This window comes from Neoarius graeffei, chromosome 20 (genome assembly GCF_027579695.1).
Source record: "Neoarius graeffei isolate fNeoGra1 chromosome 20, fNeoGra1.pri, whole genome shotgun sequence".
Lineage (NCBI taxonomy): Eukaryota > Metazoa > Chordata > Actinopteri > Siluriformes > Ariidae > Neoarius > Neoarius graeffei.
The window spans coordinates 46,324,893-46,342,327 of record NC_083588.1 but is presented as its reverse complement, the minus strand read 5'-3'; the positions used below and the strand labels follow the sequence as shown (position 1 = coordinate 46,342,327).

At 42.0% G+C, this 17,435-nt stretch overlaps 1 protein-coding gene across 2 annotated transcripts in view; it reads left to right on the top strand.

Moving 5' to 3' along the window:
• The window catches only part of sh2b1 (SH2B adaptor protein 1), a 33,542-nt gene extending 24,635 nt beyond the window's left edge, over positions 1-8,907 (top strand). For both annotated transcript variants that reach the window (XM_060901820.1, XM_060901821.1), the window contains exons 10-11: positions 7,780-7,870; positions 8,788-8,907. In XM_060901820.1, the coding sequence (XP_060757803.1) occupies positions 7,780-7,870; positions 8,788-8,809 (113 nt within the window). In that variant the 3' untranslated portion in view covers positions 8,810-8,907. The remainder of the gene's footprint in view (positions 1-7,779; positions 7,871-8,787) is intronic.
• The last annotated feature ends 8,528 nt before the right edge of the window (positions 8,908-17,435 follow it).

Below are 17,435 nucleotides of genomic sequence, written 5' to 3'. Positions count from 1 at the left end.
GCTCATGATCTAAAGCATACCACATCATCTGTAAAACACGGTGGAGGCAGTGTGATGGCTTGGGCATGCATGGCTGCCAGTGGCACTGGGTCACTAGTGTTTATTGATGATGTGACACAGGACAGAAGCAGCCGGATGAATTCTGAGGTATTCAGAGACATACTATGTGCTCAAATCCAGCCAAACTGATTGGTCGGCGTTTCATAATACAGATGGACAATGACCCAAAACATAAAGCCAAAGCAACCCAGGAGTTTATTAAAGCAAAGAAGTGGAATATTCTTGAATGGCCAAGTCAGTCACCTGATCTCAACCCAATTGAGCATGCATTTCACTTGTTAAAGACTAAACTTCAGACAGAAAGGCCCACAAACAAACAGCAACTGAAAACCGGTGCAGTAAAGGCCTGGCAGAGCATTAAAAAGGAGGAAACACAGCGTCTGGTGATGCCCATGAGTTCAAGACTTCAGGCAGTCATTGCCAACAAAGGGTTTTCAGCCAAGTATTAGAAATGAGCATTTTATTTACAGTTGTTTAATTTGTCCAATTACTTTTGAGCCCCTGAAATGAAGGGATTGTGTTTAAAAAAATGCTTTAGTTCCTCACATTTTTATGCAATCATTTTGTTCAACCCGAATTAAAGCTGAAAGTCTGAACTTCAACTGCATCTGAATTGTTTTGTTCACAATTCATTGTGGTAATGTACAGAACCAAAATTAGAAAAATGTTGTCTCTGTCCAAATATTTATGGACCTAACTGTATATAGGCCTATATGATCATATGAATGCGCTGCTGCAGGCCACCGCATGAGCTTTGTGACATTGTAGTAGGCCTAAAACGGGATTTTATCCACCTATCTAGTTGCCTCCCATCGCCAGCATGACCTGTATGAGTGAAATTTGCCGTTTGCTGGCTGTGCATGACTTTTTGCTTCTGACATTTTTCTGATTCTGTATTTGCTTAGTGTGCATGGCCTGATGTGTTTTACTTGTCCCTTTCCTGCAGTCCCCTTACCACTCTAAACCTCAACACTTTCATTCTCAAAACATCTCTCTGATGATTTATCTTTATTGTTGGCTCTACTCGCCACTAACTTTTCAACTCTTTTTTTTATTTTTTTATTTTTCTGCTTCATTCTTCTCCTTTCGATCTGTTTTCCCCTTTTTCTCTCCATCTCTTCTCCTTCTGTACCACCTTCTTAACCTTTGCCACCTCTTCTCCACCTGCTAGCTATACCTGTGTCACGATGATCGAACTTCTATCATAATTATACCAGGGCCCATCTGGGATGAAAATTGTTGTGAAGTTTAAGAACGCAAAATTTTACACGAAAAATAGTGTGACGTACAGTACCAGTCAAAAGTTTGAACACCCCTTCTAATTCAATGCTTTTTCTTTATTTGTATTCATTAGAAGACACTTCATGTCTTAAAAGTAATGATGGCTGTCGTTCCTCTTTACATAGTTGAGCAGTTCTTGACATATGATTACGACAGTTGTGGAATCAGGCTGTTTTACTGTGTTTTTATTATTTATGATTTACTCTTTGATCTCAAACGCATTAAGAAGGCAAGAAACTGCGCTAATTAACTTTTGACGAGGCACACTTGTTAATTGAAAAGCGTTCCAGGTGACTACCTCATGAAGCTGGTTAAGAGAATGCCAATAGTGTGCAAAGCGTCATCAAGGTAAACACTGACTACTTTGAAGAACATGTATATAGTTTTTCTTTACCACATAATTACATATATGTTATTTACCAGCTGGGAGGTCCGTATCATGAAATACCGTGACCGAGGTCAGTATTCAAGGCCGAGGTCACGGTATTTCACCATACGGACCGACCTTAAGCTGGTAAAATAATATATTTATTTTTTTCTTTACCAAATTCTAACAGAAAACGAGAGCGCCTGAAAGGGAAAACCGAGCCGAGCCGCCATTTTGAATCCTCATTCAAGACTGTAATGCAAATTGCTTCCTCCTCGGTGTACAAGTGCACTTCCATGGCAGGAAAAAACTACATTTTGCCGCCTATGTAGTCCCCTATTTATACAAAATTGAGTCATTCAGCATTCAGCCATGTTTTTGCTCGGCGTTAGCAACAGTTACAGGTTTTTAGCTTTCTCCTGAAATGTTTTCTTTTATTTCTTCTTCCTCAGGGTAGTAAAACTCGCTTTCGCTGTGAAGACTGTCGTTATCGCTATCCATGCTGTAAAATTAATGCTGTTCTCTTGAGAAATGCTGGCAAAAATTTATAAGTTTTTTTGATATTATAAATAAATCTTATTAAAAAAAAAAATAAAATCGCATTGATATCTGAGCTCCGTATCAATGTGCTGCCGAAGCGCGCAGAAGGTGTTAGTACGCCTGTCATTATAGTGCGGACTTTCCATAGCATAGAAAATCGCTATGTTTCAATTTGTGTAACTGAACTTGTTTCATATCACTGGTCATATAAACCTATGTAAACAGGAAAAACGCGGAAGAGTTTGGTCGCATCTAACTACAGCCCCAAAAAATACCATTGGCCATACTGAGCCTAGCTACATTGCTAACAGGAGTGACAGCGCGTCTGACTGACTGGGAGGTCGCGCAAAGCTCGGACAGGTACGGAGCAGCTCGTCTCAATTCAGATAAGAGCATATTTCATTATGGAAGTACGGTGGACTGTTCCTTTAAAGCTCGACAAAGGAAAAACTTGACAGCAAGCTAATTACAGTTGTGTTCACAATTATTCAACCCCCACTGAAATTAAGTGTTTTGGCCAGTTTGACATTGATTTTGATCATTTCAGTCATCTTATTTACAATTAAATCAAAGAGGCACTTGTAAATTAGACAAATATAACATAACATTTATAATAAAATGACCACAAATGTCTTTTCTGTGCTCACATCATTATCAGTTTTATTCAACCCCCAAGTGACATTCATTCTTAGTACAACATCCTTTTCCAGTTATAACATCTTTCAAGCGTGAAGCATAGCTTGACACAAGTGTCTTGCAGCGACCAACGGGTATCTTAGCCCATTCTTCATGGGCAAAAGCCTCCAGTTCAGTCACATTCTTAGGCTTGCACGCTGCAACTGCCTTCTTTAGGTCCCACCAGAGGTTCTCAGTCGGATTTAAGTCTGGTGACTGCGATGGCCACTCCAGAATGTTCCAGCCCTTCATCTTCAACCATGCTCTAGTGGACTTGGATGTGTGCTTAGGATCATTGTCCTGTTGAAAGGTCCAACGTCTCCCAAGCCGCAGGTTTGTGACAGACTCCATCACATTTTCTTCCAAGATTTCCTGGTACTGAAGAGAATTCATGGTACCCTGCACACGATGAAGCTTCCCTGTACCATTAGAAGCAAAACAGCCCCAAAGCATAATTGACCCCCCGCCATGCTTCACAGTAGGCAAGGTGTTCTTTTCTTCATAGGCCTGGTTCTTCCTCCTCCAAACAAAGCGCTGGTCCATGGGCCCCAAACAGTTCTAATTTAGTTTCATCAGTCCACAGAACACTTTCCCAAAACTTTTGTGGCTTGTCCACATGACTTTTGGCATACTGCAGTCGACTTTTCTTATTCTTTGGAGTTAGCAAGGGGGTGCGCCTGGGAGTTCTGGCATAGAGGCCGTCATTACGCAGCGTGCGCCTTATTGTCTGTGCTGAAACCTCGATGCCCACATCTGACAGATCTTTTTTCAGTCCCTCACCAGTCACACGGGGATTTTTATCCACCTGGCGCTTCAGGTAGCGCGCAGCAGTCGCCGTCAGGATCTTCTTTCTGCCACGACCAGGTAGTGTTTCCACTGTGCCCTTTGCCTTGAATTTACAGATGATGCTTCCGATAGTATCTCTTGGAATGTTTAACATTTTGGAAATCTTCTTATATCCATTGCCATTCTTGTGAAGAGAAATAACCCCTTCTCTTGTCTTCTGGGACCATTCTCTTGCCTTCACCATGTTTGTCAACACACCAGTAAATGTCTAGAAGGAGCTGAGTATCACAGTCCTTTTAAATCTGCCTAATTGGTGCTTATTATGCTTGATTGATGCTCATTGACATCCACAGGTGTTTTCAATACCTGATTGAAAACACTGTTCTTAAGAGTGGTAGTCTTAAAGGGGTTGAATAATTGTGTCAATGAAGAAATCACAAAAAGGCCATTTAATACTTTATTACAAAAGCAATTGATGTCATTTTACAACCCCGATTCCAAAAAAGTTGGGACAAAGTACAAATTGTAAATAAAAATGGAGTGCAATAATTTACAAATCTCAAGAACTGATATTGTATTCACAATAGAACATAGACAACATATAAAATGTCGAAAGTGAGACATTTTGAAATTTCATGCCAAATATTGGCTCATTTGAAATTTCATGACAGCAACACATCTCAAAAAAGTTGGGACAGGGGCAATAAGAGGCTGGAAAAGTTAAAGGTACAAAAAAGGAACCGCTGGAGGACCAAATTGCAACTCATTAGGTCAATTGGCAATAGGTCATTAACATGACTGGGTATAAAAAGAGCATCTTGGAGTGGCAGCGGCTCTCAGAAGTAAAGATGGGAAGAGGATCACCAATCCCCCTAATTCTGCACCGACAAATAGTGGAGCAATATCAGAAAGGTTTTCGACAGTGTAAAATTGCAAAGAGTTTGAACATATCATCATCTACAGTGCATAATATCATCAAAAGATTCAGAGAATCTGGAAGAATCTCTGTGCGTAAGGGTCAAGGCCGGAAAACCATACTGGGTGCCCGTGATCTTCGGGCCCTTAGACGGCACTGCATCACATACAGGCATGCTTCTGTATTGGAAATCACAAAATGGGCTCAGGAATATTTCCAGAGAACATTATCTGTGAACACAATTCACCGTGCCATCCGCCGTTGCCAGCTAAAACTCTATAGTTCAAAGAAGAAGCCGTATCTAAACACGATCCAGAAGCGCAGACGTCTTCTCTGGGCCAAGGCTCATTTAAAATGGACTGTGGCAAAGTGGAAAACTGTTCTGTGGTCAGACGAATCAAAATTTGAAGTTCTTTATGGAAATCAGGGACGCCGTGTCATTCGGACTAAAGAGGAGAAGGACGACCCAAGTTGTTATCAGCGCTCAGTTCAGAAGCCTGCATCTCTGATGGTATGGGGTTGCATTAGTGCGTGTGGCATGGGCAGCTTACACATCTGGAAAGACACCATCAATGCTGAAAGGTATATCCAGGTTCTAGATTAACATATGCTCCCATCCAGACAACGTCTCTTTCAGGGAAGACCTTGCATTTCCCAACATGAAAATGCCAAACCACATACTGCATCAATTACAGCATCATGGCTGCGTAGAAGAAGGGTCCGGGTACTGAACTGGCCAGCCTGCAGTCCAGATCTTTCACCCATAGAAAACATTTGGCGCATCATAAAACGGAAGATACGACAAAAAAGACCTAAGACAGTTGAGCAACTAGAATCCTACATTAGACAAGAATGGATTAACATTCCTATCCCTAAACTTGAGCAACTTGTCTCCTCAGTCCCCAGACGTTTACAGACTGTTGTAAAGAGAAAAGGGGATGTCTCACAGTGGTAAACATGGCCTTGTCCCAACTTTTTTGAGATGTGTTGTTTTCATGAAATTTAAAATCACCTAATTTTTTTCTTTAAATGATACATTTTCTCAGTTTAAACATTTGATATGTCATCTATGTTCTATTCTGAATAAAATATGGAATTTTGAAATTTCCACATCATTGAATTCCGTTTTTATTTACAATTTGTACTTTGTCCCAACTTTTTTGGAATCGGGGTTGTAGTTGCATTTGGTTCTTTAACAAGTCCTTGTAAGATGTCATTATGAACACAATTACAAATGTACAGTGAATTCCCTAAAACCCTTTACAGCATTGGGGGTTGAATAATTTTGAACACAACTGTAGCATTTGTTACCGGCTACAGTCGGTACTCGGCACGTTAAAAGTGGGTCAACGTTGTAACAGCATAACGTTACTGTACAGGCGATGCTTATTTAACGGTAACAAACTTAAGCCCTATATGTTGAAATTCCTCTCTTATTCGTTTGTTAATTTATCACAGTCTTGCCTCAGTCAACTTCTTCCCTCCTTCTGTGAAAATTCAACGTCTCAGACGCGGAGACAAGTGGGCGGGGGATGCGTTTAAGTCTCCAGGTTGGCTGGTGATGGATTGGTGTCATTATAGCACGTCGGAGCGGTTCATGCCAGGCTCGAGTCTGATCCACCACTGATGAGTTGCCCAATGAGAATCCAGAATGTCATCAAAAGACGTATTTTTTTCTCAGTAGACGCAGGTGACGTTAAAGCCTATTGGCAGTCACGAGGCAGACTACAAAACCACAAAACCACAGGGCATCAAGGCCACTGTGGCCTTATGGCAGATATTTTTTTCCAAGGGCACAAGGCCAAGGCCCTCGTGAAATTCCTGCCCTGCGTACATCTATCTGCAGGGGAAAAATAATCCATTAGTGTTAACATAATTTTGACTAACCCTGTGTGTGTGTGTGTATATAATGTACAGTTTGATTTTGACTATTCTATTATAATATTCTATTTGTACTACTCATAATGTAACTTTCAAACAAGTAAATAACATTTGCCAACCAGACGAACAAGAGTGTATTTAAAAGTACATTGTCCCAGCACTAACTGTCTAATATCCTGTCCACACTAGGGATTTTGTACCGATACGATACTACTTTCGTACCACAACACCTGTCCACACTAGCGACTGTAGCGGTATAACTGTATCGGTACAAAACCCACAAATGTATGGGTTTCGTACCGGTACAGTATCGGTACTGTAGCGCTTCGCTGTAGTGTGGACAGATGAAGCGGTTCTGTATCGATACAAATGTAATGTGCATACGCAATGAACCATTCCTACTTCTTCCGGCAATACGCACGTGCTTTCCAGCTGTAAATAAAACGTCAAAATGGCTCAAAACGACCGTGGAGCTACATGGAGCAAAGAAAGGGGGGGAAAAGGAGGGAGGAAGAAAGGAGAAAGAGGGGAAAAGAGAGAGAAAGGGAGGGGAAGAGGGAGAAAGTGAGGGGGGAGAAAGGGAGATTCGTTTTCTTTGTTTCTTTCTCAACTGCCTCGCGCGTTTTATACGATTCGACTGAATAAATGACCACCAGAAATACAGACTGTACATTGACAACAAAAAGCACACACACGTTGTTTCATCCGCCATATTCTCGGAAGGAAGTTACTCGGTAACCACGGAAACATTTCGCGTACGCGCATTTCAACTACCGTGAAAGAAAACCACAAACATTTCTCGCTAGTGTGGACAAATGCACTAAACTGTACTGGTATACTTTGTATCGATACAGTTATACCACTATCGTATCGGTATATATGTGAACACAGCATATGGTGACTTGCGATGATGATTGCGAATTCTGGTCATGACAGAGTTTAATTGCACTAAAGTATCACATACAAAAAAAAAAAATCTATTTCCATGAGCGATTAATGCCTTTTACTCCCTGTAATATATTTGGTGGTAAAGATAGTGTCCCACGCGATGCTTTTACACAACCTGAATCTAGCTTTCACCTCCTCTTTTAGTTCCATCTATCTCTCCTTTAATTTATACTCGTACATCATCCACCTTTCTCTGTGTGTGCACATCCACCTTTTGCCCAAACCCCTGTCCCGCCCTTATGCCTCAGGCCTCCCTCCTGCTAGTGCGTACCAAAGCTCTGATTGGCTGTCTTTGTTGTTGTTTGTCGTTGGGTCATCTTCGCAGGCCGGGACAGGGCAGGCAGCCGGCCCACAGTCTGTGATGTCATCACCACGCGCCACCCTGACTCTCCATCAACCCCCATCTCTGACTGTGTGTAAGTGAGACCAGATTTAATAGACAGAGAGCAAGATAGAGAGAATGTAAGAAAAGTACGACACGAGAAAGACAGTACCTGATACAAAGGGGGTAGACGCAGTCACAGCATAATTACCAGATGGTTACAGAACAATGAAAGGACAGTATTAATCTCAGGCCGCTTGAAGCATGAAGATATTTAAATAAACATGCGGACAGCAGAGCGAGTCATTTAGTCAGCTACTCAATTAAGAGTATGCAGTTTAGAGAAGGCTAAACATGACACCACGAAAGCTGAGAGAGATGGGAGGGAGTGGAGCAGCAGGTCATCCGTTCACCTCAGATGCACATTTTGTCTGCCTAACTCTCCATTCACGGCTGGATTTCAGTTGCATAGATCCATCGTAGATTTGTCGTCACATGGGACATTGCTCACTATAGCTTGTGATTAATCACAACAGCAGTTCAGCTTTCCATTGAGTAATCGATCTTGCATCACACATTTGACCGACGACAAGCTCTTTCTCCACAATCACCTGAAATTAACTTCCTCAAAGACTTTTATTTATTTATTTATTTGTGTAGAATGAGCGATGGAGCTTTATAACATAGAATGCATTTAACTCTAATTACATCCACACTGTGGAGACAGGGTATAGGAGGTCTGTGTACTGTGTGTTGACTGATTCCATTACTGCGACACATGCATGTGTTTCCTTCCTGGATCTCTGACGTACTTTGCCATTTCTCTCTCTCTCTCTCTCTCACTTTCTTTTCTCCCCCCCTTTCCACCTCTTCTTTCACTTTTGGAACTTGCCACCTTTGGTATATACCCGATTTTTCAATTCCTTTGATCCCTTTCGACTTTCTTTCCTGTTTTGCCTACTTCCTTTCTATCTCTTTCTTTCTGTCTTGGCCTCTCTGTCCACGTTCCAGACTTGACCAGCAGACCCCGTAGCCCCCCTCAGCCCCCGCCTCCCCCCCTCCCGCCAGGGCGCCCACCACCTCCCACGCCACCGCAGGAGCGTGTAAGCGACGTGGAGGCCGTAGGAGGAGGAGCAGCCAGCGGGCCAGAGGAATGTGAGGAGCGCGAAAGGGACGCGCCTCTAAGACAGCTGGAAGGAGCAGAGGCCGAAGAGAGAGAGGGAGGCCGGGCCCGAGCCATCGACAACCAGTACTCCTTCTTCTGAGGAGCAGAAGAGGAGAGCCAGTCACAATCAGTATTTTTCACTTCATAGGAAGAACTCGAGGGGTTGGGGGGAGCGTTACTAACACTAATTAAAAAAAAAAAAAAGCTTTTAAAGAATGGGAGGGATATGGAGGGAGACATATATATATATATATACACATACACACACACACACACACTGTTCACTGAAATTACAACATAACACTACGTAACGGTACACTAAGTGGAGACTGGCTGAGGTAATGTTTGTTAATGTTACACTACATTTATTTTTCATTGTATTTCAGTATTAAAGGTGTCTCTCATTGTTCTGTGGCATAGGACGGTACGGTCCTTCAGCTTCGTGCAATCACACTGGATGGTACTCAGCCACCACGTGGTGCTTTTCTTTTATACACAGATCTTTCAGATTACTTACATAACAGCACTCTATCCCGGTACGTTTGTTTTGTTGTCATGTGGTGTTTGTTGTTTTGTCGTCAGATCAGCTGCCACTGACGAACCATGATTGTTACAGTTTATTTCAGTGCTGGACTTCAGCTTGCCAAAATAACTCCAACTCATCTGTGAGTCAGACCAGGTATAAAACATCTCCGTGGACATCATTACCTCAGTGCCCTCGGGCTGTATGGGTACGACTGCTGATCTGAGACCTCGGAATCCTGAATAATTAAACGAATTTTTAAACGGGCTGATCCCAGATCAGCGGTCTTACAGTGAGACGCTTGAGGTGTACGAGCCCTGATGTCTCATCCACTGCTTTAGTGAAGGATGCACAGGGTTGGAAGATTATTTAGCAACCAAATCACATCTGCAACATGCTGATATTCTTACAGTTATTCACATCGATAGCTGCGTTTGAGTCATTTCATTGGATCTTGTTTTGATAGGTTTGGGGGAAAAGACTGAAGACAAAATGAATTTCGTCATCAGCCTTGACCGGGAACTAAATATGTGTACGCATGTGAATTTCCATTGTGAAAACGATTTATTTTATACAGTGATATGATCGACTGCTGGTCAAGGTCAAAGCACACGTGAAAAGTGGTTTGGTTCAAAAATCCTAAAACTGTCTCTCGGGTCAGGAGACAGTCTCTTTCTTTCTCTCTCTCTCTCTCTCTCTCATTCTTTGACTATATCCAGTAGCTGCATTCGATTCATCTTGGCTATCTGTCTTTAAGACGTCCCCTCAGTCTATCATCTCTCTTCTCAGCGCGCGCGCGCACACACACCCCTGCACACTTTTTTTTTTTTTTTTTTAACTTTTGTTTGTTTCAAGAGTTCAGTCCAGATGAGGGAGAATGTTGTTCATTTACATGAGAATTAGTTTCTTGTTGAATATGATGATAAGGAAGACCGTGATAATTGATAGTAATAATTGTCTAAATAATAGTATTAATTTTATTTTTGTTTTAAAAATGCCTTTGTTGTATGTCGTTTACTCTGTATGCATAATATTGTTCTCCAGATTGGGTTTCGCGTTTTTTGTGGGGTTTTTTTTTTCCCTTTTTCTTGTATAGCTTGTGATCTCCCTCAGCCTGTCCCACACTAGTTTCTTCTTTGCTTTATTGCAGTTTCCTCATATTTCAAGAAAGCGTTTTGAAAAAAGACCAGGACAAATGGCACTTAACTTCCTGTGCCTTCTCGTGTCCTATTGTTATCATTCATTCTGTGCCAGTCATTAGCCCTCTCCATCATACTCCTTCACCCATAGAACCCACATCTCTCTTCATCAGATCCTTGTCTTTTTGTAATCACCACCTTGTTTTTTTTTTTTATATGTGTATTGCCCTTACACTGATTTTGTTCTCTTCCTCTTTCCTTGACTTTTGAACTTCTATTTGTGCCTTCTCTCTCTCTCTCTCTCTCTCTCTCTCTCTCTCTCTCTCTGTGCTGGGACCGTGTGTTGAGGTGGACTGTGTTGTCCACTCTGTGTAATTAGTTTCAGGTACTACATTGAATTGATTATTAATAATAATAATAATAATAATAATAATACATGACAATGGTGATATAAATATACTGAAACATGTTTTGGAGTCTTGTGTCTGTGTGTAACTGAAATGAAATTCATATGAAGAGGGTCTTGTGCAGCTTAAACGAGATTATTGATTTTGTAATGTCTCAAATCTGACTAGCTGTTAAAAGATATACCAATGGGATTTTACACTACCGTTCAAAAGTTTGGGGTCACTTTGAAATGTCCTTATTTTTGAAAGAAAAGCACTGTTCTTTTCAATGAAGATCACTTTAAACTAATCAGAAATCCACTCTATACATTGCTAATGTGGTAAATGACTATTCTAGCTGCAAATGTCTGGTTTTTGGTGCAATATCTCCATAGGTGTATAGAGGCCCATTTCCAGCAACTCTCACTCCAGTGTTCTAATGGTACAATGTGTTTGCTCATTGCCTCAGAAGGCTAATGGATGATTAGAAAACCCTTGTACAATCATGTTAGCACAGCTGAAAACAGTTGAGCTCTTTAGAGAAGCTATAAAACTGACCTTCCTTTGAGCAGATTGAGTTTCTGGAGCATCACATTTGTGGGGTCGATTAAATGCTCAAAACGGCCAGAAAAATGTCTTGACGATATTTTCGATTCATTTTACAACTTATGGTGGTAAATAAAAGTGTGACTTTTCATGGAAAACACAAAATTGTCTGGGTGACCCCAAACTTTTGAACGGTAGTGTATTTATTTTAACATAAAAAGCCATTAGGATATCGTAATCATTATTCGACAGGTTAGATATTCATTTACAAGGAGAATATTTGACGGCGTGTTGTTTCACGGTTGAATCGCAGGATGTCGCAGTCTTGTACTTGGCCCAACATTTGTAGCCTAAATAAGCTGAGTAAGATGGGCTGTTACTTTCCTTTCCATGTGTTAAAATGAAAGCCAAATCATTATCTTCTTTCTGATGTAGCTAAATGATTTTCTTCTAAGGTATCCAAGTCAATGGTTTTCAAAGCAGGAGGTGTGATTTTATTTTATTTTATTTAGTTACTTTCCTCCTTTTTATTTTTTAAATAAGAACACCCAAAAGTGCTTTATATTTATTTATTATTGAATTCATATAGTTCTTAGCTGATTTGACTGGTCCCTTGATTTGAATGGCTGGCTTTAATACAAACCGCAGTAGCTCAGAAACATATAAATATAAACTGATAATAAAGCTCCAAATAATGTCGACTTGGACTTAATGTTCTGTCACAGTTAAATAATGTGAATGAAATACGTCTCTACTGAGGGGGGCTGTGGAAATTATTTTACAATTAAACGGGTTACAAAATGTTTGAGAACGCCAGGTCTAACTGGTGTGACAAAATAGAATTTTGTGCATAGTGTCCAGTGAAAGCCCCCCCACACGTAATTGGAGAACCCACAGGTTTAGAGAAAACAAAGTTCGTCTTGGAAACCAGAACAACTGTTTCGTAATTACATAAGAAATGTCATCATTGGGGGCGGCACGGTGGTATAGTGGTTAGCGCTGTCGCCTCACAGCAAGAAGGTCCGGGTTCGAGCCCCGTGGCCGGCGAGGGCCTTTCTGTGCGGAGTTTGCATGTTCTCCCCGTGTCCGCGTGGGTTTCCTCCGGGTGCTCCGGTTTCCCCCACAGTCCAAAGACATGCAGGTTAGGTTAACTGGTGACTCTAAATTGAGCGTAGGTGTGAATGTGAGTGTGAATGGTTGTCTGTGTCTATGTGTCAGCCCTGTGATGACCTGGCGACTTGTCCAGGGTGTACTCCGCCTTTCGCCCGTAGTCAGCTGGGATAGGCTCCAGCTTGCCTGCGACCCTGTAGAACAGGATAAAGCGGCTAGAGATAATGAGATGTCATCGTTGGAGAGTTATGAATATAGTTGTAATACTCTGAACTATTGTAAAGACTCATAGAGCCTACAGTATCGTCTAAAACCATGTTTTCACTCCAGTTATAGATAAACTGTGGATGATTGAGCTTTGCACTGAAACAAAACAGCACAGCATTACTTTAGGTTAACATATAGAGCGTTCATGGGGGCTGTTTTTCATCCCAATCTCATTCGCTTCCAAATAAATTTTGACCAGTCCCACTTGGATGCGAGGTAAGTTTAACCAATCCCGATCATTAATAACCCATTCTTTGGACCCGCTCCAAAGACTATCTTAAAGACTAAAAACTGCAGCTTTATGCTGGTTTAAATGGTCTGCAACAAAAGGGACAATTTAAACCAAGTACAAATTCAGACAATTAAGAATTAAATCATCCTAGATGTTATCTGAAGTGTACGTTTTTCGACCTCGTCTTTAGGAGTTGAGAGACTGTTAGGACTGGAGAGAAAAGCTCATCTCACTTTTGTGAAGGCAGGACATGGGATGTGGCTGGGAGTGGAAAAGCTGAAATGGCTTGTGGGTATGTGGTTCTGAACCATGGTATGCATATAATGTGGCACAAAGCCCTTTGATGCCTGAAATTTAAGGACAATCATTTTGAATTTCATTTTTACGACAACATGAAGAAAGGGGAGTGGCATTAGTAAGGGCCAGAGCGTTAATATGATGCTCTTAAGTATGAACCTTATGCTTATGCTCGCATAAATATGAGCCAGAGCATTTTAAATGCTCTTGTAGAGGAAGTATAGCACATGAGGAGAGACCTGCAAGAAGAGAAATACAGTAAATAAATCTGGAAATGAGAGATTGCAGGAGACTTTGTCCTATTTATGTAATCAGGAAAGGTCGCACTGGGCTGATACTGTGAAAAAGAAATCTGTAGGTTCTGGTGGTTGCTGTAACCTCACAGCTGTAAGATTCTTAGCCATTCCTGTTGGATGGACTGTGAGGGTGTTGATTGTGTTTGAGAAGTCCAGCGTAAAAAGGTGTTTTTAGGTGGTAGGTAGAGATTTAATTTCAGATTATAGGCCTTCATCTAGGAAGAGATATTCTCATCTCATTATCTCTAGCCGCTTTATCCTGTTCTGCAGGGTCGCAGGCAAGCTGGAGCCTATCCCAGCTGACTACGGGCGAAAGGCGGGGTACACCCTGGACAAGTCGCCAGGTCATCACAGGGCTGACACACAGACAACCATTCACACTCACATTCACACCTACAGTCAATTTACAGTCACCAGTTAACCTAACCTGCATGCCTTTGGACTGTGGGGGAAACCGGAGCACCCGGAGGAAACCCACGTGGACACGGGGAGAACATGCAAACTCCGCACAGAAAGGCCCTCGCCGGCCACGGGGCTCAAACCCGGACCTTCTTGCTGTGAGACGACAGCGCTAACCACTACACCACCGTGCCGCCCAGGAAGAGATATTATTATTATTATTACAAAGCCTAGTGGTTTTAATGAGTGCATCAAACGATTCGAATGCTGTGAAAAAGTTGATTTTTTTTCATTATTTAATTCAAAAAGGTAAACTTTAATTCTCTATATTCATTACACATAAAGTGAAATATTTCAAGCTTTTTTTTATTTCAGTGAATATGGCATATAGCTCATGAAATTCAGAAATCCAGTATCTCAAGTTATTAGAATATTTCCTAAAATCAATCAAAAAAGGATTTTGCAATATAGAAATTGCAAATTTCTATAATTTTGAAAAGTATGTTCATTTAGCCACTCAGTATTTGGTTGGGGTTCCTTTACCATGAATTACTGCATCAATGTGGCGTGGCATGGAGGCTATCAGCCTGTGGCACTGCTGAGGCGTTATTGAAGCCCAGGTTGCTTTGATAGCGGCCTTCAGCTTGTCTGTATTTTTGGGTCGGGTGTTTCTCATCTTCCTCTTGACAATACCCCACAGATTCTCTATTGGGTTCAGGTCAGGTGAGTTGGCTGGCCAATCAAGCACAGTAATATCATGGTCAGCAAACCATTTGGTTGTAGTTTTAGCACTGTGGGCAGGTGCTAAGTCCTGCTGGAAAAGGAAATCAGCATCACCATAAAGCTTGTCGGCAATGGAAGCATGAAGTGCTCTGAAATCTCCTGGTAGATGGTTGTGTTGGCTTTGGACTTGATAAAACACAGTGGACCAACACCAGCAGATGACATGGCACCCCAAATCATCACAGAGTGCGGAAACTTCACACTGGACTTCAAACACCTTGGATTCTGTGCCTCTACACTCTTCCTCCAGACTCTAAGACCTTGATTTCTAAATGAAATGTTAAATTTACTTTAATGTGAAAAGAGGACTTTGGACTACTGAGCAACAGTCCAGTTCTTTCTCTCCTTAGCCCAGGTAAGACACTTGTAATGTTCTCTCTGTTTCAGGAGTGGCTTGATATTCAGAATGCCACTAGGGGGAAGCCATGGCCTAATGGTTAGAGAGACAGCTTTGGGACCAAAAGTTTGCTGGTTCAATTCCCTGAACCAGCAGGAATGGCTGAGTTGCCCTTAAGCAAGGCACCTAACCTCATGCTGTTCTGGATAAGAGCATCTACTAAATGTAATTAATGCAGTTGTAGCCCTTTCCTGAAGATGTCTGTGTGTGGTGGCTCTTGATGGACTGACACCAGCCTCAGTCGTTCCTTGTGAGGCTCTCAAGTTATTGAATTGACTTTTCTTGACAGTCCTCTCAAGGCCATGGTCATCCCTGTTGCTTGTGCACCTTTTCCAGCCAGCCTTTTTTAGCAATGACCTTCTGTGGCTTACCCTCTTTGTAGAGGGTGTTGATGATCGTCTTCTGGCCAACTATCAAGTCAGCAGTCTTCCACATGATTGTGGTTGTGTGTACTGAACTAGACCGAGAGATACACAGTATTTATACTGTTTTACTCAAACTCTAAATGAAATATTCTCAGGTTTTGAGATTTCTTTTTTATTTTTTGTACTGTAGGCCATCGTTATCAAAATTAAAATAGAAAAATGCTTGAAACATTTCAGTTTATGTGCAATCCATCTAGAATATATAAAATGTTCACTTTCTTAAATAACTGATGGAAAATATTGAACTTTTTCCCAATATTCTAATCGTTTGAGATGCACTAGTATAATGAAACCAAACGTGGGCTAATAACTGACACTTGGGGAGCTCCAGTGAAGCTTGGAGATAATGAAACTATACTAAATGCTTAACCCGCATCCGATGTGATTGGTGACGTGAACGAAATTCTTCCTCCAGTTCTCTTGATCCAACATTGCAGTCAATAACTCATCCCCTCTGAGACCAGTGTCTTCTTCCAGAACATTGATTAGAGTTGTTTTGGGTCTCCCAACATTTCTTTTTGCATCTGGAGTCCATAAAAGAACACGACCGGCAGCTTCTTCGTGTCTTGCCACATGACCAGCTAATGTTAGTCTGCGTTGTTGAATGATGGCAGAAAGGCGAGGATAGTTACCATATAGTGAGTTGTTGTTGGTATGCGATTGCCAAGAGATATTTTGGACCCATCTCAACATGCGAGTGTATGTTCCATCAAGCTTTCTCCTTAGAGACTTAGTTAATGTCCAGGATTCTGCACCATAAAGAAGAACTGACTCTACGGTGGCCGTGTAAATGCTATGTGATAGGATCCTGTTGCATGGAGTGAAAATTATAATCTGGTAGGTCAAGAAATATAGAGATTATAAAGATGACAACATGTATGGTTTACTTTATCCTTATTGACATGAATAGTCTTTAGATTAGGGGCGGCACGGTGGTGTAGTGGTTAGCGCTGTCGCCTCACAGCAAGAAGGTCCGGGTTTGAGCCCTGTGGCCGACGAGGGCCTTTCTGTGCAGAGTTTGCATGTTCTCCCCGTGTCCGCGTGGGTTTCCTCCGGGTGCTCCGGTTTCCCCGACAGTCCAAAGACATGCAGGTTAGGTTAACTGGTGGCTCTAAATTGACCGTAGGTGTGAATGTGAGTGTGAATGGTTGTGTGTCTATGTGTCAGCCCTGTGATGACCTGGTGACTTGTCCAGGGTGTACCCCGCCTCTCGCCCGTAGTCAGCTGGGATAGGCTCCAGCTTGCCTGCGACCCTGTAGAACAGGATAAAGCGGCTAGAGATAATGAGATGAGATGACGTATAAGACAGTAGTGAGACCAGCTGTGAGGTATGGATTGGAGACCGTACCCTTAACAAAGAGGCAGGAGGCAAAGTTGAGGATGTTAAGGTTTGCGATAGGAGGTTGGACAGGATAAGGAACGAGCACATCAGAGGGACAGCACGTGTGGAGAGCTTGGGAATGAAGCTAAGAGAGATGAGACCGAGATGCAGAGCATGTTGAGGATGGAGCTGCCAGGCTCCATCCTCAACAGGATGCCTTTCGGAGGAGAGGCGAAACGTTTTCAAGAATCGTCAAGCAAGTCCAGTTGCTCTCTTCAACCAACCACAGATTACTATGTACCTGGACGACTGAGTTTCTTCACAGATATGTTTCTACGCACTTTGGGATGAGATCCCTTCGACTGGTGCGGGA